This window comes from Geospiza fortis, unplaced genomic scaffold (genome assembly GCF_000277835.1).
Source record: "Geospiza fortis unplaced genomic scaffold, GeoFor_1.0 scaffold422, whole genome shotgun sequence".
Taxonomy (NCBI): Eukaryota; Metazoa; Chordata; class Aves; order Passeriformes; family Thraupidae; genus Geospiza; species Geospiza fortis.
Genome location: NW_005054545.1, coordinates 748,057 through 766,918, shown reverse-complemented (window position 1 = coordinate 766,918; position 18,862 = coordinate 748,057). Strand labels below are relative to the sequence as shown.

Here is an 18,862-nt window from a genome sequence, read left to right as displayed (position 1 = left end):
CGGCCAAGGAGTTCAGCAGCCTGAGCGCCCGGCTGCGGGGCACGGCACAGCTGGTGAGTGCGGGCACTGCCCGTCCCTGCTTGAACCCTGCTTACCACAGCAGAGTGAGGAATACCCACCTCTAACCCTGCTCGGGGCTTAGCCCCTTGGGCAGCTTCAGACACGCAGGGATTTTGGAGTGGGAGGCTCCCTGCTGTGTGTGGGTCCTGCCTCCTCCCCAGCTGAAGGCATTGGACACAGCACAAGGGAACCTCTCTCCCTCCTGGGTTGGGATCAGTGTGGCAGGAGGGCTGGGAATACGGAAAACTCTCAGATTCTGCAGGTTTGATGCAACCAGAGAGAGCTCATGGGTTAGGGCCCTTTCAGCTTCTTTCTGTGCCTTGCAAAGAGATAGTGAGGCTTCAAAGTGATTCAAAATGCATTTCAAAGGTGTTTTTAAAAGCTGAATGGTGCTGCCTCTCTTTGAGAGCTTCCTTTGTGGACCCAACCCTCAGTCATTAACATTTACAGCCTTTTGAAGCTCTGCCACAGTGAGAACAGGGAATAGCTGCATCTTTATGGCATTATAGCATCGTGCCTGGCCCAGGCCAGGGCTGCGGGCTCTGGAGGGAGCAGAGGCCCCAGCAGTGATTGATTTCTGTGTGCAGATCCAGAGGACAGAGCTGTCGGCCAGTGAGATCCAGAGCAGCACGCGGCGGCTGGCGGAGCAGCTGGGGCTCAGCAGGGCACAGCTCCAGGGGGATGTGAGACGGGCACGACAGCTCCTGCAGCGCCTGCGCGCCTTCCTGGCAGGTACCAGGGCAGGGCTGGGCTGGGCTGCAGCCTGCCTCCTGCATGGCAGGTACCAGGGCAGGGCTGGGCTGGGCTGCAGCCTGCCTCCTGCATGGCACAGCCGCTCTGTCGAGTGGTCCCAGAATCACTGGGTTCAGCACAGACCTCCAAGGTCACAGTCACAGCTGTGTCACCAGCCTTGTCACCAGCCCAGAGCACTGAGTGCCATGTCCAGGTGTCCCCAGATGCTCCAGGGATGGGGGTTTGCAGCCAGCAGTGACCTGATGCACTGAGGTTTTCTGGCCATGCTCACTGATGCAGATAAACACACAGATGACCCTTCTCTGGAGCAGGCTGTTAATCAGATGAGGATTCCTTATTGTCCTACAAACTGATGGGATGACTTATTGTTCACAGACAGATTGTAATAACATAATGAGCCTCCTGAGCATTAGCCGAATAAGAAAATCAGGTCATTTGGTGCTGCCTGGTGTTAATGATGAGTGAAGATATTTCTGAGCTAATCGCAGGGCTAATGTCCCTTGGGCTCTGCCTGCTTCTGATTTATTAACTTGTATTTGTGAAATGAAAAAAGGCTTGTCTTGAAGCACACCCTCATCTGCTCAGTGAGGGCTGCTTGACTGGGCTCAGCCGTGGTGTTAGCATTGCCAAACTCAAGGCATCACTTCAGCTGTTTCCTGAAAGTTTTACTGGTGTGAATGAGAAGTGTGTGGAATTCAAGGAGATGGGTCCAGAAGGGATGCTGGAGGCTGTCTGGAATGAGGAGATGTGTGTGAGACGTGCATGGGTGTCTGCCCTCCTCCTCCCTTGCGTTCGCGCTCCCACCTTCCCTGACGCTGTGTGTCTGCCTGCTCTGCAGACAAGGACACGGATCCAGCCTCCATCCAGGAGATCAGTGAGTCAGTTCTGTCCCTGCGCCTCCCCACGGACGCTGCTGCAGTCCGGAGGAGGATGAGCGAGATCCAGAAGCTGGCGGCGGAGCTGCAGTGCCCCGAGGACATCCTTGCCCAGACGGCCGAGGACATCGCCAGGGCCAAGAGGCTGCAGCAGGAGGCAGAGCAGGCCAGGGGGGGGGGGGTTAAAGCCATTGCCAGCCGAGGGTCCCTTGGCTGGGCTGCAACTGGTGGTTCTCAGCTGGGCTCAAATCTTGCTCTGCCCGAGCTGTCCTGACTTGCACAATCTGAAGTTTTAGGCCAGGATCTTCTGTGTCCATCCAGTGCCTAAAAGAATGAGTCTGCAATCTCCAGACACCTCCCGGGGCCCCAGTGCAAATAAATCTCCCCAGGATAGATCCTGTTATAGATTCCAGGACAAGAAGGGCTTTATGGAAAGCAGGGGAGGCTTTGCTCTTATCTTGAGTGCCTGTGCTGGGAGATGACAGCGTTGCCCTGGTATTAGCTGATATTGGTGACCTACATCCTAATTGCACAAGAGAGCATGGGGAGAGTTAATGGGCTATTTGTTTTCTGGGTGAAAGTTGGGACAATTATTCCACGGTCCCTTAAAAAGTAATTACAGGGTGTCCTTGCCAATTTGGAGCATCTGCTTTGTCACAAGTTGACTTGCAGCAATACCCCAGCGAGAAGGTCAGCAGGATAGATCTGTAAACTCCTTGGCAGTGTCTGACACCTGCTTAAGCTGCTGGAAGTGATGAGACAGGGGAGCCTGGCTTTCTCCAGGGCTCTGTCACCCAGCCCGAGCAGTCCCACTGTGAGCAGTAAACTGTTCACTGGGGCTGCTTCCATGGTTATTGCTTTCCCTTGGACACCTTGTCGTGCACCACAAAATAAACGTTTTGGACTAGTTTGAAGGAAGGCATTTCCCCCCCACCTCTTAGTTTGTCTCCTCTGCTTGAGGCTGTGAAGTGGAACTGATGTTCCTCTCACAAGGAGACCTGCTGGAGTCCAGATGTGTGGGTTTTGGTGGTGGGACATTGCGACCTTCCCATCAGCAATCCTCTCCTGCTTCCCAAGATCCCTGATTTTACCTCTGTGCCCTGGACTCCGAGCCTTTGCCCTTTTCCACCCTCACTCCTGGCTGCTTCGCACCTCTCTGCAGGAACCGGGCGAACGCCGTGCAGGGCAGCGTGGAGGAGGTGCTGGGGAGCCTGCAGCGAGCCAACACGGTGCTGCTGGAGGCGCAGGGGGCCCTCAGGGGCTCGGGCTCCTCGCTGCGCTTCATCCGGGAGCGCGTGGAGGAGGTGAGGGACCCTGGCGGCCTCCCTGTGCCCCGTGTGTGTCCTTCAGCCAGCAGGGCTGGCACGGGGAGCCTTTGGGCGTGACTCCATCCTACCGGGGCGCCCTGTGGCCGCAGATGGCGGGCCGGGCTGCCCGGGCGGCTGTCGCAGCTGCAGCGCAGCACGGAGCAGAACCGCCTGCGGGCCGGGGACATGAGGGACACGGCGGGGACAGCGGCACAGCAGGCCGGCAGGGCCCAGCAGGTACCAACTCAGAGCAGGGCCCAGCAGGTACCAGCTCAGGGTGTGCCCGCTGCCAGCACAGCACAGCCAGCTGTGCCCTGGGTGATGCCAGGACACATTCCTGTGCAGTCATGGCTGCTGAGCTGTCACACCACAGCATTGTCCCGCTGCTGAGCCTCTCCAGAGCCATTTCCAATCCTAAAGGCCATTTCTGGCCTGTCCTGCCTGAGGCAGAGCAGCTCGTGGAGCTGTCTGTCGGTCTGTGCGTGCATCACAAAGTGGCACACATTTGGTAACAGACAATGCTCTGTTTAACATTTAACATCCATTTAACATCCAAACGGGATCCAACACTGGAAACAGCCCTGTGCCCAGGCTGCTGGGCGTTACCTGCAGTGTTTCTGCCTTTCCCCAGGCCCTTGCCCAGGTGAAGGAGCTGTACTCGGAGCTGCAGAGCAGGGTGGGGCAGGGCCCGGCGCTGGGCGAGCGCGGCAGGAGGGTGCAGAGCATCGGCCGCGAGGCACAGGCGCTCTTCCAGGAGACCGTGGGCATCATGCTCAGGATGCAAAGTAAGGCTCTCACTAACTCAATGCCATCGTGCCCTGGGGAAGGGCTTGGGTTGCTGTGGTGCGATGAGGGAGACTGTGACCGTGTTCACAGGGGTCTGAGAATGAGGGAAGAGACGAGGATCTGACTCCATGTTTCACAAGGCTGATTTATTATTTTATGATATATATTACATAAAACTATACTAAAAGAATAGAAGAAAGGATTTCATCAGAAGGCTAGCTAAGAATAGAATAGGAAAGAATGATAACAAAAGCTTGTGGCTCGGCTCTCTGTCCGAGCCAGCTGGGCTGTGATTGGCAATTAACTAGAAACAACCACATGAGACCAATCACAGATGCACCTGTTGCATTCCACAGCAGCAGATAACCATTGTTTACATTTTGTTCCTGAGGCCTCTCAGCTTCTCAGGAGGAAAAATCCTAAGGAAAGGATTTTTTACAAAAGATGTCTGTGACAGGAGACAGCACACTTTGGGCAGTGAGAGGGCGGGATGTGGGCTGGAGCTGGTGCTACTGTGCCAGGAAACCGAGAGTTTTCAAGGGTGCCACCACAAAGGGAAGCCCTGCCTGCAGTGCCACTGTGCTCCTGTTTTCCTCCACACGCTCATTTCCATTTTTTGGCATTCAGAACTAAAGGGAGTGGTGTTTGGGGGCTCTTAGAGGGTGGGGAGCAGAGGGAGTGCAGCGTGTTGGTTTTCTTGCGCTGTCAGAGCTGTGCAGGAGCGAGGCGGAGGCTCAGCCAGCCCCACCATGTAACCCTTCCCTTCCCTGCCCTCTCTCCTCAGCTCTAGAGTCAGAAATTCAGGAGGGCAACAAGGCCCTGGTGTCCAGGGCGTCACGGCTGTCGGGGCTGGAGGAGAGGGCGGGCAGGATCCGGGACAGCATCAAGAGGAAAGTCGCCTACTACGAGAGCTGCTCCTGAGCAGCCCCGGGCATGGCTGCCTCCTCTGCACACAGCGACTGCTGCGCTCATCCCACTTTCCAGCTGGAGCTCCCCTGTGCCCAATTCCCTATTTTTAGCAAGTTAATTTTCCGTACCTCTGGAAAATAGCTGCACTGAAGCGAAGGAGCACCCCCATGGAGGGGGCTGGACTGGCCAGAGCTGCCCAGTGGTTGGAGGAAAAAGGGGGAGAGACCTCAGGCTCCCATGGCAAATAAACACATCCCCAGGTTGTTATTTCCAGAGGGTTTTATAAACCGGGAAATTATTTTTTTTTCTCTTAGCCAATTCAAGCTCTTTAAGCTGAATTTCACTGTTTAAATTAAAGCCCTCCTGTGGGGTCTTTTAAAGCTTATTATCTGTGCTGCAGTTAATTCTTCAAACATGCCACGGCTTCAGTACTTCCCTCTGAGATCTTCCTTCAAATAAGCAGATCAGAGAAGTGGAGAATTTTATCTCCCTCTGTACAACATACCTACATTTATGCAAATTGGACAAACACAGGCTCACAGTCAAAGGTGAAGTCAGATGTCTTGTTTGATTTTCTGCCACAATCTGCTTATTTTCCACAGAACATTTTGCCAGAAAACATCAGTGGGGGCAGGTCTGGGATGCACAGGGAAAGCTTTAGGAGGGACTTGACAGACAATTTCCATGTCAGATCTCTATGAATAACCAAGAGGCCCTTTACAAAACAAATCTCAGCTTTATTAAGCAAGTGCTCATTGTGCAATTACAGCCTTGGAGGGGGAGCTCAGGCCTTGCTGTGGCATTGTCACACACAGGGAGGTTTCTAGCAGGTTCTCTCTCCTGTTGGGGCTGCACCGAGGGCTGGGCAGCTGAACTCAGAGTGCCAAAGCCTGGACTGACCAAGCCCCAGGAGAGGAGAGGGTGAGGGCTGCAGAAACCAGGGAGCTGCCCCGGGAGTGAAGCTTGCCATGGCTTTGGTTCGCGGGGCTGACGCTGTGCAGGGCCTTGGTGCATTGACAGCTAAACAGGAAACACAAGCTGAGGATGCCCTATGAGAGTGGACACTGGGTGTGGGAGCAGGAGCCTCAGACCTTCCCTCGCCTCCTCCCGGCTGGAATGATCCAGAAACAGCCCGAGCTGCCCGCAGGGATGGATCCTGGCACTGCTGTGCCCCTGACCCAGCTGGCCCCTGCTCTCCAGAGCTGCTGGCAGGGCACAGCCTCCTTTCTGCTCGCACTGCCGGCTCTGAAGCACAGAAAAGAGTCAAAGAGCCCTTCTGGTCCTGCAAGAGAGAGAATTCCAGGTGAGGACAGGGCTTTGTTCCCTGCTAATGAGCCGCAATGGGGCAGGGGCAGCTCGGGTCCCTTTGTGGCTCTCACAAAGGGCTGTCCCAGCTCTGATTGCGGGAATTGGCCTCTCTGGAGTCTGCAGTGGCTCTAACTGCGTTTGTCTGTGCTGTTAATCCGCTGTGCTGATCAAACAGCCTCATCAGCAGAGACTGGCACAGGACATGAGAGGAGGGAGCTCTCTTGATGTGGCTTTTGAGGAGAGCTGTGCCAGCAGGAGCTCACCTTTGGGACATTGCTCAGAGCAGGGTCTGACAGCAAAGCTGCTCACTGCTCACACACAGGGCGGTGCAAATGATGGCAGGGCTGAGCCAAGCTGTGGTCAGACAGGATCCAACCGCATTGTTTCACTCTGCTTTACAAAACGAGCCTCTCTGGGCTCTGCTCACAGAGACACTCGAGCCTGCCTGGGCCAAACCTGGGAAAGAGAGGAGCTGCCCGTGCTGAGCCCTTTGCTCATGGCCCCAGCTGAGCCCTGCCTGAACAGCCCAATCCCAGCTGAGGGACAGCTTTGCATCGGTGTTTTTCCCATGAATAGCTGGAAATCAGTGCAGAGCTTGGTGTGACAAACCCAAGCTTGGCTCCCTCTCTCAGGCTCCTGGGCAGCCTCGTTGGGATGTAAAAGCTGCATTGCGAGGGGGAATGGCCCTGGTGGAAGCTGAGAGCTGAGTCATGGCTGGAGAGGCGCTTGGTGAAAGGCTTTTCCTCCTGCAAAAACCCTGGGTTGGTTTATTTGGTGTACAGTCACCGTGCTATTTCTGCCTTTCCCTCTTGCCTGCCCTAATTGGATTAATTAGGAGCAGCTGAAGATGGGATTGCAGGGCGCTCACCTCTGACCACATGGCTGCCTCCATCACATGATCAAACAAACTCCAGTTTGCCCAGTGCCACAGTGAGACGAGTGTTTACTGGTTTTCACTGGGACGAGAACCTCTGACTTGAAATGGCTGGTTGGGAATGGGTGAAAGGGAACAGAAAGAAGAGAAATTGCAATTATTTAGGATCGTTCTGTAGGGGAATTGTGGTGTCAATGTACAGAACATCAGCTGTCAGAGCAGGGTGGCTGCAGTCCCTGCAGCCAAGGCAGGGTCTGGTCTCCTTGAGCCACTGGTAACTCCTGTGGAAATGCAGCGTGCTCCAGTCCATGGGAGCCGCCACCCAGCCTGGGCACCCACTCACCCATGCTGGGACACCCAGCAGAGCCTGCGCTGGGCACAGCTCCCAGCCAAACAGAGCCCTGGCTCATCCCTCCCCTTCTCCCTCCACTCCTGTGTCTCCATTCCCATGGCATTTGCTGGAAGGTCGTGGAAGGACCTGGGTACCTACTGGGATTTTGAAGACTTTTTGAGCAGCACCGTCTCGGAGCAGGAGGACGCCTTGGTCTTCTCGTGGCCCACACAGGAGGGGCTGCAGCCACAGGAGCTCCTGCCCGGGGGGCTGTGGCTGTCCGGCAGGGCCAGGCTGCTGTCCCTGGGCAGGGGTCCCTCCTCCGGGGGGCTGGGGGTGTCCAGCAGGGCCAGGCTGCGGTCCCCAGGCAGGGGTCTCTCCTCCAGGGGGCTTGGCAGCTTTTCCTCCCCCGTTCCCATCTCCTGCTGGGGCTGAGGGGGTCGGGGTGGGTTTGGGTGCCCCTGAGAGGGGCCCTGAGCTGTGTCCTTGTCATCTCTTTGTGCTGCTGGCGGGGGGGTCCCCGAGGGGCTGCTGGGCCTGGGGGGCTCCGAGGTCTCTGGGGCAGGGACAGAGCCCTCGGCCGCCCCGTGGCCGCTCATGTGCAGCTTCTTCATGTGGTGCACGACGGCTGCGGCGTTGAAGGCTTGCTGGGGAGGGAGACAAAAGCTCCAGTGAGCAGCTGGTGATGCCAGGACAGGCTGTCCCCCCCCCGGGTGACACCAGTGCTGCCAGCACTGGCTGTTTGGGGTGGGCACATTCCTGCCACAAACCCACAGACACTGCCTTTCATGGGCGCAGGCTGGCGCTGTGTTTGGAGCTCACAGCTGCCTCCAGCCCAGGAAAGCAGGGAACAGCTGGAAGTGACCCCTGCCCTCTGCTCCTGGTTGTGGTGAATCTCACTTTGGGAATATTGCTGCCATCACCCTGCAAACATGGACTGCAGGCAACTGCAGCTTTGGGGATCCCAGGGTTTGGGTGCTCACCCCCCAGGGAAGCCCTGCTCAGTGCTGGCTGACAGCAACTGGTGTTTGCTGCTGAAATGGCTCTGGGCTCCAGCAGCAGCCACTTACCCTCCATTTGCTCTTTGCAAAGTTTTTCTGGATCTGAGCGCTGACAGATGGGTAGATGTCACGGTGAAGGGCTGTATTTCCATTAATCCTGCAGATGGAAGAGAAGAAAATGGGCTCGTAGGCAGATGGCATTTGTAAGGCATTCCACATTCTGCAGGCACCGAACTGCTTTGTACGTTCAATCAGCAATAATTAAACCCAAAGGAAAAACAGCAACAAAATGTAACACAAACACACACTTCAAAGCCTGGGAAAGCTCAGGGTGGGATTTCTCCTCTGCCTCTGTTTGTGGAGGCAAATACGCACAAATTGCATCTTTTAATTATTCATGGTTTGCTTTCTGTGCACACAAGAAGGAGCCAGCCTGGCGGCGCGGGGGAGGCGGTGACGATCATGACGATAATGATGTTAATGACGTTAATGACGTTAATGACGGGGTGGGGGACACTCCTGTGGTGGGGACACTGCTGTTCCCCGCTCCCACAGAGCACAGTGAGCACACACGGGGCTGCAGGACCCCCGGGCACCCCCAGCTCACCACGGGTGCCTCAGGGCCTCCTCGCAGGTGAACCTCGCGCTCGGGTTCTTCTCCAGGAGGTGCCGGATGAAGTCCTTGGCTGTTTGGGAAAGGGGAAAAGCAGAGAGGGGTTATTGTCTCGTTATTGTCTCCTCCTTCCAGAGCTGGTCCCAGCAGAACATGGGCAATGCTGCTGGAGGAACAGCACAGAGGTCAGCCCCAGGAGAAGGGGGTTGTGTGGCTGCTCCAGGGGAGGTTCAGGGGGATTTTGGGAAATATTCCTTCACTGAAAGTGGTTGGGCACTGGAAGGGGCTGGAGAGGGCAGTGGTGGAGTCACCGTCCCTGGAAATGCTCAGAAAATGAGAGCTGGCACTTGGTGATGTGGCTTGGTGGGATTCAGTCAAAGGCTGGACTTGGAGATCTTCTCCAACCCTAATAATTCTGTGATTACTCCAGTAAAGGAAGATTCTTATAGCGACAGGCTCCAGATGAAAAAATATCAACTCCGGATGTACCAAACTTCACTCTTAGATTGTGTGAGTTGGAGTTGAATTGTTCACCCAAAAAATAACTCTAGAAACCATGAAGTGAAAACTGAGCAGATTTAGAAGCTGCCCTGAAGAGCTCTTACATCTCTCCCCTTTTTCCCCCTTTGTTTTTCTTGCAGGAAGGATTGTGATGTTTGTTATTAAACCCCAGCACACCCCCTGCTAGGTTTGTTTGTTTGTATAAAAGATTGATGTTGAAATAAGCCGTGAGGATGCTGCCTGCAGTGAGCTCCGGAGCAGCTCGGGCTGCTGAAGTGACAGGACAGAGGAAAAAAATGGGGAAAAAAATGCAGATTTTCCCTTCTTACAGAATCCCAGAATGGTTTGGGTTGGAAGGAGCCTCAAAGCTGATCCAGTGCCATCGCTTCATTACCTGACTCGGAGATATCATCCCAAAACGGAGACTCGAACTCGTAGTAGCCTTCCTTGATCTTCTCAAAGAGTTTGGATTCGGTTTCCTCATAGAAAGGAGGGTAGCCACAGAGCCTGGGGCAGAGCAGGCACACAGGGGCCCTTCAGTGCCAGCCCAGAGCGGGCACAGGCTCCTGCACAGCCCACAGAGACCACCCGAGCCAGGAGTGACAGAGGTGACGAGGAGCTGCTCTGCCCCCTCCCTGCCCCTCCCTGCTCAGGGGATCAGCAAAGCTGCACAAAAGAGTTAAAAACTCCCCTGCAGCAGCAGCCAGAGGACAAAGCCGCAGCTGGTACCGAGCTGAGAGTGTGGGAGGAAACGAAACAAAAAGTCCCCGGGAAGATGGAATGGGTTTTGTAGGGAACTGGAGAAAAACAAAGCAGAGGATGAGGCACAGGCAGAGCAAATGGGATTCCTGTCATCTCCTCTGCCGAGCTCAATTCCCCACATCCCTTTAATTTCTGGGTTTGGGAGGAATCCGGTGCTGTGCTCCACAGAGAAAGGGGAGGTCTGGCCTTGCCCCTGCCCTGCAGAGCCTGGGGGAGTTCCTAAACCCAGGAAAAGGAAAAGGAAAAGGAAAAGGAAAAGGAAAAGGAAAAGGAAAAGGAAAAGGAAAAGGAAAAGGAAAAGGAAAAGGAAAAGGAAAAGGAAAAGGAAAAGGAAAAGGAAAAGGAAAAGGAAAAGGAAAAGGAAAAGGAAAAGGAAAAGGAAAAGGAAAAGGAAAAGGAAAAGGAGCGAGTTCCCAAACCCAGGCAAGGGAAAAGGAGCAGCTGCTGCTGCCTGCTGGCACTCACAGGATGTAGGTGATGACCCCGATGGACCAGCAGTCCACGGCTTTGCTGTAGGGCTTCTGGGCCAGCACCTCGGGGGCTGCAGGACAGCAAAGCAAAGGGCAGCTCTGAGCAAGAATGGATTATCCAGCACGGGGGGAAGCAGGAGTCACAGCCAGGGACAGCCCCATCTCCCAGCTGAATTGCTCTGCGGTTTTTGGGTCGTTTTTATCCATTATACAGAAAGAACCACAGACAGTCTCTGCCTGCATGCTGAGGTTTAACCACAGAGCTGATCCAGCCAGTGCAGTCTGGTGGGAATTAAACAAAACCCCATTGCATTAAAATAATTTTTATAACCTTTTCAATAGACATATTGCCCTTAAAATTACCCTTTTCTTCGCATTTTTAAAATACTTTTTAAAATGTTTTTCAGCCCCTACACTTGTTTCTATGGTCTGTGCAGTGCATCTGTGGGTCCCATGTTGTTACCAACACATTGATGTATTTCTCTCCCTCTCCCAGGCAATGTCTGGGATGTGCACAACCCTTTCTCCAGGAGCTCCACTCCTGCCCCCTGGCTCACCCACGTATCCTGGGGTCCCACAGGCCGTGGACATGATCCCGTTCTGCTCCATTTTCGACAGGCCAAAATCCGTGATCATGATTTTGGAGTTCTCCTCGGGGGTGAGGTACAGCAGGTTCTCAGGCTGGGGACACATTTGTGCAGGAAATGGCAAAGACGAGTGTGGTTACCAATTGTTGAGGTGGTGAGGGTTCCCAGGATGAGGTGAGAGATGAGAATTGACTCTAAGTTCTCAGAAGGCTGATTTATTATTTGATAATATTATATTAAAAGAAAATTATACACTAAAACTATACTAAAAAAAGAAAAAAAAATCAGAAAGCTAAAAAAGAAATTATAATAAAAAACTCGTGACTGACCAGAGTCCCGACACAACTAAACTAGAATTAATCATTAATTAAAAACAATTCATGGAACCAATCAAAAATACATCTGTTGTTATAATATTATATTAAAATAAAATGATATACTAAAACTATACTAAAAAAAGAAAAATAAACACATCAGAAAGCTAAAATAAATGATAATAAAAACCTTGTGACTGACCAGAGTCCTGACACAACTAAACTAGAATTAATAATTAATTAAAAACAATTCACATAAAACCAATCAAAAATGCACCTGTTGGTAAGCAACCTCCAAACCACAATCAAATAATTATTGTTTACATTTCTTTTCTGAGGCTTCTCAGGAGAAAAATCCTGGGAAAAGGATTTTTCATGGAATCTGGCAGCGCCAGAGGAGCAGGAGGGGTGGGGCAGAGCGCAGGTGGCACAGGCAGGGCTCACCTTGAGGTCCCGGTGCACGATGCCGTTCTCATGCAGGTATTTCACAGCTGTCAGCACCTGGTGGATCACCAGGCTCGCGTCCTTCTCCGTGTACACTCCCCGCTCCAGGATCCTGTCAAACAGCTCTCCCCCTGACACCCTGTGCAGAGAAAGGGACTGGAATGAGCACAGACAGAGCTTTCGTGTGAGCTCAGCTGAGTTTCTGCTCCTCCCTCAGCAGTGTTTGGGAGGCTGATGGGAGCTCCTGGGTGCAATGCCAGGCTGCCAGTGGGCACTGCTGGCACACCTGGGCACTCTGGGGGAGCTTTGAGGCAAGTCCTGCTAGGGCTGGTGTCGCACACATCTTCTATGGAAAATCCTTTCCTTGGGATTTTTCCTCCTGAGAAGCTGAGAGGCCTCAGGAACAAAATGCAAACAATGGTTATCTGCTGCTGTGGAATGCAACAGGTGCATCTGTGATTGGTCTCATGTGGTTGTTGCTAATTAATGGCCAATCACAGTGAGCTGGCTCAGATAGTCTGAGCCACAAACCTTTGTTATCATTCCTTCTTATTCTATTCTTAGCTGGCTTTCTGATGAAATCCTTTCTTCTATTCTTTTAGAATAGTTTTAATGTAATATATATGATAAAATAATAAATCAGCCTTGTGAACCATGGAGTCAGATCCTCGTCCCTTCCCTCTCCCTCAGACCCCTGTGCACACGGTCACAGGGCTGGCACCCAGGTACCCGGCCCTGCCTCAGGCTCCCCCACCAGAGGTTTTGTTGTGTTCTGAGCCTGCAGTCAGGCAGCAGCAGGGTGCCCCGAGCTGTTCCCTGTGCTGACACGGTGCCCATTCCATTTCTAGAAACCCTGCGTGGCACAGCTTTAATTAGAAATACTTCTGTCTCTGCCCTGCTAAACTATCAGGAATTAATTTGCATAAATAGGTCCAAATTGGGGTTCAGAAAGTCGCTGTTAGGATGGGGATGGGCCAAGGGGCCACGGGGAGTGTCCAGGTTGGTGCTGACATCCCACACATCCCCTGCTCCTGCCCTGTCCCTCTGTGTGGCCCCGAGCATGGCTCTGCTGGTACTCACAGCTGCATGACCAGGTAGAAGTGGGTTGTGCTCTCGTAAATATCCTCCAAAGTCACAATGTTTTCATGCTTTATCCTGCAAAGGGAAATGTGGGTCAGAAACAAATCCTGGCAAGGGCAGAGGGGGGAAAACCCAGCAGTCATCTTGCTTTAATCACCAGGGACGCTTCACTGGGGGTCCTGGGGCTGCTGTCCCTCCCCTGCATGGCAGGGGATCACTGATGTCCATCCAATTCCTTTGGGAGCACCAGGCCCCAGCAGTGGGGGCCAGACCCTTTAAATAGAGCCCCCGGCAGAGCAGGAGCGCTCCTCGGAGTGTCACACTCACTTTTTCAGCACTGCTATTTCATTCTCCAGGCTGCTGTCCCTGTTGAGAGGAGACTTCTTGATGCATTTCAGAGCAAAGAGCTTGCCAGTGCTTTTCTGCTTCACCAGGAAAACCTCTGAGAAGGCACCTCTGCAGAGAGGGGGAGAGGCTGCATTTCAGGGGCAGAGAGGGGAAACAGCACACAAAACAATGGGGTGGAACTCCATGTGGGTGCTGATTCTAAAGCTGGGGCTGTCCTGGAGCAGCCCCAAACTCAGGGTGTTCAAGGCAAGGTTATGCAACGTGAATAAAACCCCACAATTTTTTTTTCTGTAGAGAAAACGTTAATTCTGCACAGCCCAGGAGGGAGCTGCAGTTTGGGCTGTGCCACCCAACATTCTGCAGGTCCAAAATGCAAAGCAGCAGGAGAAGCCCAGTTCATCTTTAAATTCAGCCTCTGCTTGTCCTCCTGCTGCTGTCCCCGTGTCCCCTTGGGGACAAAGTGACAGTGAGTGTCTGCTCCCCCCCAGCAGCAGCAGCAGGTATTTATAACCTGCCTAAAACCCCAATCCAGCTTTGTCCTGGGGCTGAGCACGAGGCTGGGGCAGTGACAGTGACATTGGGCCAGTCCCCACTAATCCCCATCAAACCTTAATGAGGCAGCTCCTTAACTGGGAGTCTCAGGGCAAGGGGCAAGGAAGGGCAGTGCTGTGGAGCCTCGGGGAAAGTGAAAACAACTTTGAGGTGGTTTTAAGTCCCAGATCTTCATTTCAATTCTTCAGAGAGCTGGAGCGATGCACGTGGGAAAAATCCCAATTTCTAATGTTAAATTTTCCTATTAAAGCAATAGTAGGAAATGAACAACCTACAAATCAGCTGCTGGGGCATCTGTTCTACATCTCTGTCCCAAACAGTTTATAATAATTATGCTCCTTATTAAAAATGATGAATCAACAAGTGGGCTAGGGGAGAACAAAGCTTTTTCTAACCTCATTCCCTCAGCGAAAGCTGCTGGATAATTCAATTAATCTCTGAGGCTGACAAGGCTCAGAATTTGGAGGAGCTGCTTCTTTGGGAGCTTTCTCGTGGGCTCAGAAGTCACAGAAAATTTGTCCATGACAGAACTTGCTGGTGGAGGTAATTCAATTCCTCCCCCACAACCTTGGGAATGTTTTGTTGTCTCATCCCCATGAATAGGCAAATGAAGCTGTTAACGCGCAGGGAAGGATTGTACAACTCCAACATCCTTGTTTTTGTTTCATTCCCCAACTGAGTCAGGGTTCCTGAGCTAAATATACAACTTGTTATTGTCGTGCTCTGCCGCGCCAGCCCTGACCTTGCAGGGGCAAAAACCTCCCCTGGAGGCAGGAGGGGCTCCCTGGGGCTGGGGGCACCTGCAGGGAGGGCAGGGGCACCTGGAGCCGTGCCCGGGGCTGGGGGCTCTGCTGCTGTTTGGGAAAGGTGAGCCAGGAGTGGGAGCAGCAGCAGCAGCACCTTGGGCACCCCTCACCTGCTCCAGCCGGTCCTGGGGCATTGGCCAGGGCCAGCAGGGACCCAGGGCACTGAGCAGGGACCCAGGACACTGAAGAGGGACCCAGGACACTGAAGAGGGCCAGGAGGGACCCAGCTGGGCCTGGGGAGCCGGGGCTGGAGCTGCTCCTGCCCAGAGACACAGGGACAGCAGCTCCTGCTGGTACTCACGAGCCCAGGGCCTCCATGAAGATGAAGGTTTTGCGGATGTTGCTCGTCTGCTTCTTCCAGGAGCCGCTGCCTTCCTCCTCCTTGCGCCCCATCTCCTCCAGAGTGGAAGCAGGAACGCTGGGAGGAAGAGGAGGAGGAGGAGGAGGAGAGGTCACTGGCAGTCTGTGTTTGCAGGGAGCCCAGCACACCCCAGTCACAGCTGGGGTCAGAGCTGGCCAAGGCCTGGGGGCTGTGAAATGCTCCCCAAAGCCCAAATCTTGTCATGAGATTGGGTCTGGGGACTGGAGGGACACTGGAACCTGAGAGAGGGACCTGGGACAAGGGGAAAAATCGATATAAAATGCAGCAGGGAGCATCCCTAGGAATGGGGAGCATCCCTGGGTATGGGGAGCATCCCTGGGTATGTGGAGCATCCCTGAGAGTGGGGAGCATCCCTGGGTATGGGGAGCATCCCCTGCAGGGCAGGACGGGACCCAAGTGCTGTGGGACACAGCTGAGCCTGCAGAAGACAAAGCAAAAGCTTTCCTGGATGTTTTTTCCCCCCATTTGGAAAAGGCAGAAGTATTCAAGCAGAGAAGAAGCTGAAAGGTCTTTTTTCATGAGAGGCTGCTTAGATATTGGATTCCTCCTGAACCTACTTTTTCTCCTTAATTAGCACGTTTGCAGGGTTTTCAGCTCCTTGACACAATTTTTGAAGGTTAATTTAACATTATTGAAACCAAAATTGACTCAATTGTAAACAGTTGAAGCCTTCAGTCCATAAAATCACCAAAGGCCCCATGAACTTGACCTTTATTTACCTCTTGGCTTCTGATGCCTGTGGAACTCACAGAAATCAGCTCCTTCCAGAGCCCAGCCTGATCTTGCTGTTTGAAACCTGGGAAGGTCAAAAGTCCTTCACAAAAACGCTGATCAATCAATAGAAAACTTTCTGCCAATTATTTTAAGTCCCTAAATAATGTTTTCTTTGCAGTCATCTGCCCATACCAAACCTACAGGTCTGGAATATCACAAAAAAAGAGCAAATCATCTTGGTCAGCTGCTGCCTGCCCCTGCCCTCTGCTGCCCTGGGAGCAAAAGGGGGAATGCTGGAGCTCCTGAGGGGGAAGGCTGCCCAGGGGTGCCAGGGAATGGTCCCTTTTAGGTCCCCCAGCCATCCTTGATCCCAGCAGGGCTCAGGGGATGGGCACCTGCCCACTCTGCTCCTTCCCCGGCATTTTCCTCTCTCGGTACCAGGGCAGGAGTCGCCCAGGGCTGGGTGCAGGACACAGGGGCCTCTCAGCCCAGCCAGGATCGTGGGCCCAGGAGAACGGGGATCCCTGGGAGCTCACCTTTGTCTCACTCTGCCTGAGTCACCTGTTGCACTTTGCAGCACTTGCTCACAATGCAATGCTTGATGTAGTTGTTGTTTGTCTTCAATTATTAATTCCAGCTCTGTGCAACAATCCCAAAATCCCAGAATGGTTTGGGTGGGAAGGGACCTTAAATCCCACCCAGTGCCACCCCTGCCATGGGCAGGGACACCTCCCCCTGTCCCAGGTGCTCCAGCCTGGCCTTGGGCACTGCCAGGGACTGACCCAGGGGCAGCCCCAGCTGCTCTGGCACCCTGTGCCCTTCCCAGCGCCCAGCCCTGGGTTTGTGGATGGACTCCCTCAGCTGGAGAAGCTTCCCCCAGCAGTGGGACCATGGCAGAAGCTGGGCAGGCCCCCGGTGCTGGGCCTGGCAGATCCCTGCCCTGCTCTGTGCCCACCCCAGCCCTGCCGTGCCCTCCTTCCCTGCCAGCTCCACCTGACCCCCTCCAGCTGGGCCTGGGGACAGAGCCCAGCCTGGGACGCACACAGAGGGCACCCAGGGGCACCTGGAATTCACAGGATCTTAAAGAATTATTTAAGGAATTCACACTATTTTAACCGCTGATCCCACGAGGGGCTGTGGTGCCCTTGTGCCCGTTCACCTCCTGGCACTGCAAGCACACCAGAGTGCCACGGTTGCATAATGAGATTGAAAAGCTCATTAACTCATGCAGGTGAGACCCTCTGGAGCTGAGAGTGAAGGGCAGAACTCAGCTTTGATTTGTGGAGCTTCCCCTTGCCCATCATAACAAACACAGCAGCAAGCAGGGCTGCACCTGGGTTTGTATCCTGGACAGACGATCACAAACAAGTGTGGTATCAGAAGATCACAAACAAGTGTGGTATCAGTGTCTGACCTCTGGGCTCTCCTCCAGCCTGAGCCAAGCCCTGCTCTGCTCTGCCTGATCCAGCTCGACACTGCCCAGGGTGCAAGGGGAGTTTTGATGACCTTGCTTAAATAATTCCTGAGGAAATCTGTTCTGCTTCCCCATCCCACAGCAGGAAACCCATCTGCAGCCAGCCCCTGCTCCTGAATGGATGCTCTGCATTAGCAGAATGATTGTAAGTCATGATTAATGGTCTCGTGACAAACTTCATGGGCAGGGGGAGCAGACGTGCAGCTTTCAGGGCTTTGCCTTTGCAATTAGAAGTTTATAGGGAACAAAGGGGAATACAAATTCAAAGGGCTTTGATAAAAAAAAATACAGCAAAGCAAGCAAATCTGCATGTGAATGAACAAATGAATGAATGAATGAGTGAATGAAGTGCCAGGGCAGCCACCGTGTTCAGGGACAAAAGAACAAGAAATTGAAGCCACGAGCTCGCCATTAAAAACAAACCCACGTCAGAGCTCTGGATCCCTCACCACAGCATCCATTCCAACTTGGGGAACACTGACAGAATCTCCATTTTCATGGGAAATATCCCAGATTCCCTACAATACTCTGGATGGAAAACATCAGAGACAGCTTTCTATGAAATCACTGAGCACAACACGAGTGCCGGAGGATACTACAGAGGAGCAGTCCTCTGGTGCTTCCCTGCTACAAGATAAATCCAATTTAAATCAAAGCAGGCAAGCAGGGACCCCACCGGCTTCACCGAGAGAGCACGAACAGCAAATGGCTCGCAAGGAAAGAAAATTCTGCTTACCCAGGTCAGCACAGACAGAGCTGCTCCTGGTGGCTGCTCGCGCTCGGCGCCGTCTGCGGGGATTAGAGCCGGGAGGAGGAGGAGGAGGAGGAGGAGATGGAGCCGAGATGGTAACCAGGGAGTCACCAGGGAGTCACCAGGGGCACGGGGACAGTGCAGCAGGGCTGGGGTCCCACTGCCACCAGGCTCAGGGCTGGGGCTGGGCGTGCAGCAGCCGCTCCCGCTGGCGCTGAGACATCCCCGATGCAAATCCAGGCTGCCTTCCTCACCCCAACAGCTCCTCAGGGCTGGAAACCGCCCCCACTGCCCTGGTTGGGCTGGCACTCCTGTGGCACTGCCCTGGCACGGGCTGGCACTCCTGTGGCACTGCCCTGGTTGGGCTGGCACTCCTGTGGCACTGCCCTGGCACGGGCTGGCACTCCTGTGGCACTGCCCTGGTTGGGCTGGCACTCCTGTGGCACTGCCCTGCCTGTCCCAGCAGCAGCTCCAGCACGGGCAGGGGATGCTCCTCACCATCCCTGAAGGGCACAAACCCTGGAGAACAACCACTGGGCAGAGGTTAATTGCCATGACCCCAATTTGGGGCTGTTTTACCCCAAACAATGGCTCTATTTTGACTTTCAAATCCTCCCTGTGAGTGCCTGCTCAAGCACAGCACATATGAATAGAGGAAATATTAGCACATATGAATAGAGGAAATATTAATAATTCTTTGGATCTTCTCTGTGGTGTGGGATTTTTAGAGCTGGCAATAACAACTTTACTGACTGCACCCTCAGTTGATTTACACTGCCATCTAGAATAATGCATGGGAAAAGTCCGTATCATTGTGGAGTTTAGTTTTATGTCAGGAATAAATCAGCTCTGAGGCAATT

The 18,862-nt window shown here is 53.5% G+C and overlaps 2 protein-coding genes across 3 annotated transcripts in view; one reads left to right on the top strand and one right to left on the bottom strand.

Moving 5' to 3' along the window:
- The window catches only part of LAMB3 (laminin subunit beta 3), a 24,252-nt gene extending 19,163 nt beyond the window's left edge, over window positions 1–5,089 (top strand). Inside the window, exons 18-24 of the mRNA XM_031063955.1 lie at window positions 9–53; window positions 648–792; window positions 1,652–1,856; window positions 2,848–3,069; window positions 3,106–3,232; window positions 3,627–3,780; window positions 4,566–5,089. Of these exons, the coding sequence (XP_030919815.1) occupies window positions 9–53; window positions 648–792; window positions 1,652–1,856; window positions 2,848–3,069; window positions 3,106–3,232; window positions 3,627–3,780; window positions 4,566–4,702 (1,035 nt within the window). The 3' untranslated portion in view covers window positions 4,703–5,089. The remainder of the gene's footprint in view (window positions 1–8; window positions 54–647; window positions 793–1,651; window positions 1,857–2,847; window positions 3,070–3,105; window positions 3,233–3,626; window positions 3,781–4,565) is intronic.
- Window positions 5,090–5,406: 317 nt separating this feature from the next.
- CAMK1G (calcium/calmodulin dependent protein kinase IG) lies at window positions 5,407–18,051 on the bottom strand. 2 transcript variants are annotated; one of them, XM_031063948.1, is made up of 14 exons: window positions 17,988–18,036; window positions 15,783–15,859; window positions 14,983–15,099; window positions 13,303–13,431; window positions 12,976–13,050; window positions 11,896–12,034; window positions 11,108–11,231; window positions 10,546–10,621; window positions 9,713–9,825; window positions 8,812–8,890; window positions 8,274–8,361; window positions 7,363–7,850; window positions 6,867–6,983; window positions 5,407–5,972 (listed from the first exon to the last, which is right to left on the bottom strand). In XM_031063948.1, exons 3-13 carry the CDS (start codon window positions 15,072–15,074, stop codon window positions 6,890–6,892), a joined length of 1,497 nt encoding a protein of 498 aa, XP_030919808.1. In that variant the 5' UTR covers window positions 15,075–15,099; window positions 15,783–15,859; window positions 17,988–18,036; the 3' UTR covers window positions 5,407–5,972; window positions 6,867–6,889. The 2 variants fall into 2 exon arrangements, with proteins under 2 accessions (XP_030919808.1, XP_030919807.1); XM_031063947.1 differs by lacking the exon at window positions 15,783–15,859 and having other exon boundaries at window positions 17,988–18,051.
- Window positions 18,052–18,862: the final 811 nt, after the last annotated feature.

Excerpts from the sequence above, each read along its gene's own strand:
- CAMK1G (XM_031063947.1), bottom strand. The coding sequence starts at position 15,074 with ATGGGGCGCAAGGAGGAGGAAGGCAGCGGCTCCTGGAAGAAGCAGACG. Across the intron at positions 12,035-12,975 it reads TTCTACCTGGTCATGCAGCT|GGTGTCAGGGGGAGAGCTGT; the intron begins GTGAGTACCAGC and ends TTCTCTGCACAG. Across the intron at positions 9,826-10,545 it reads GGGGTCATCACCTACATCCT|GCTCTGTGGCTACCCTCCTT; the intron begins GTGAGTGCCAGC and ends GCTCTGCCCCAG.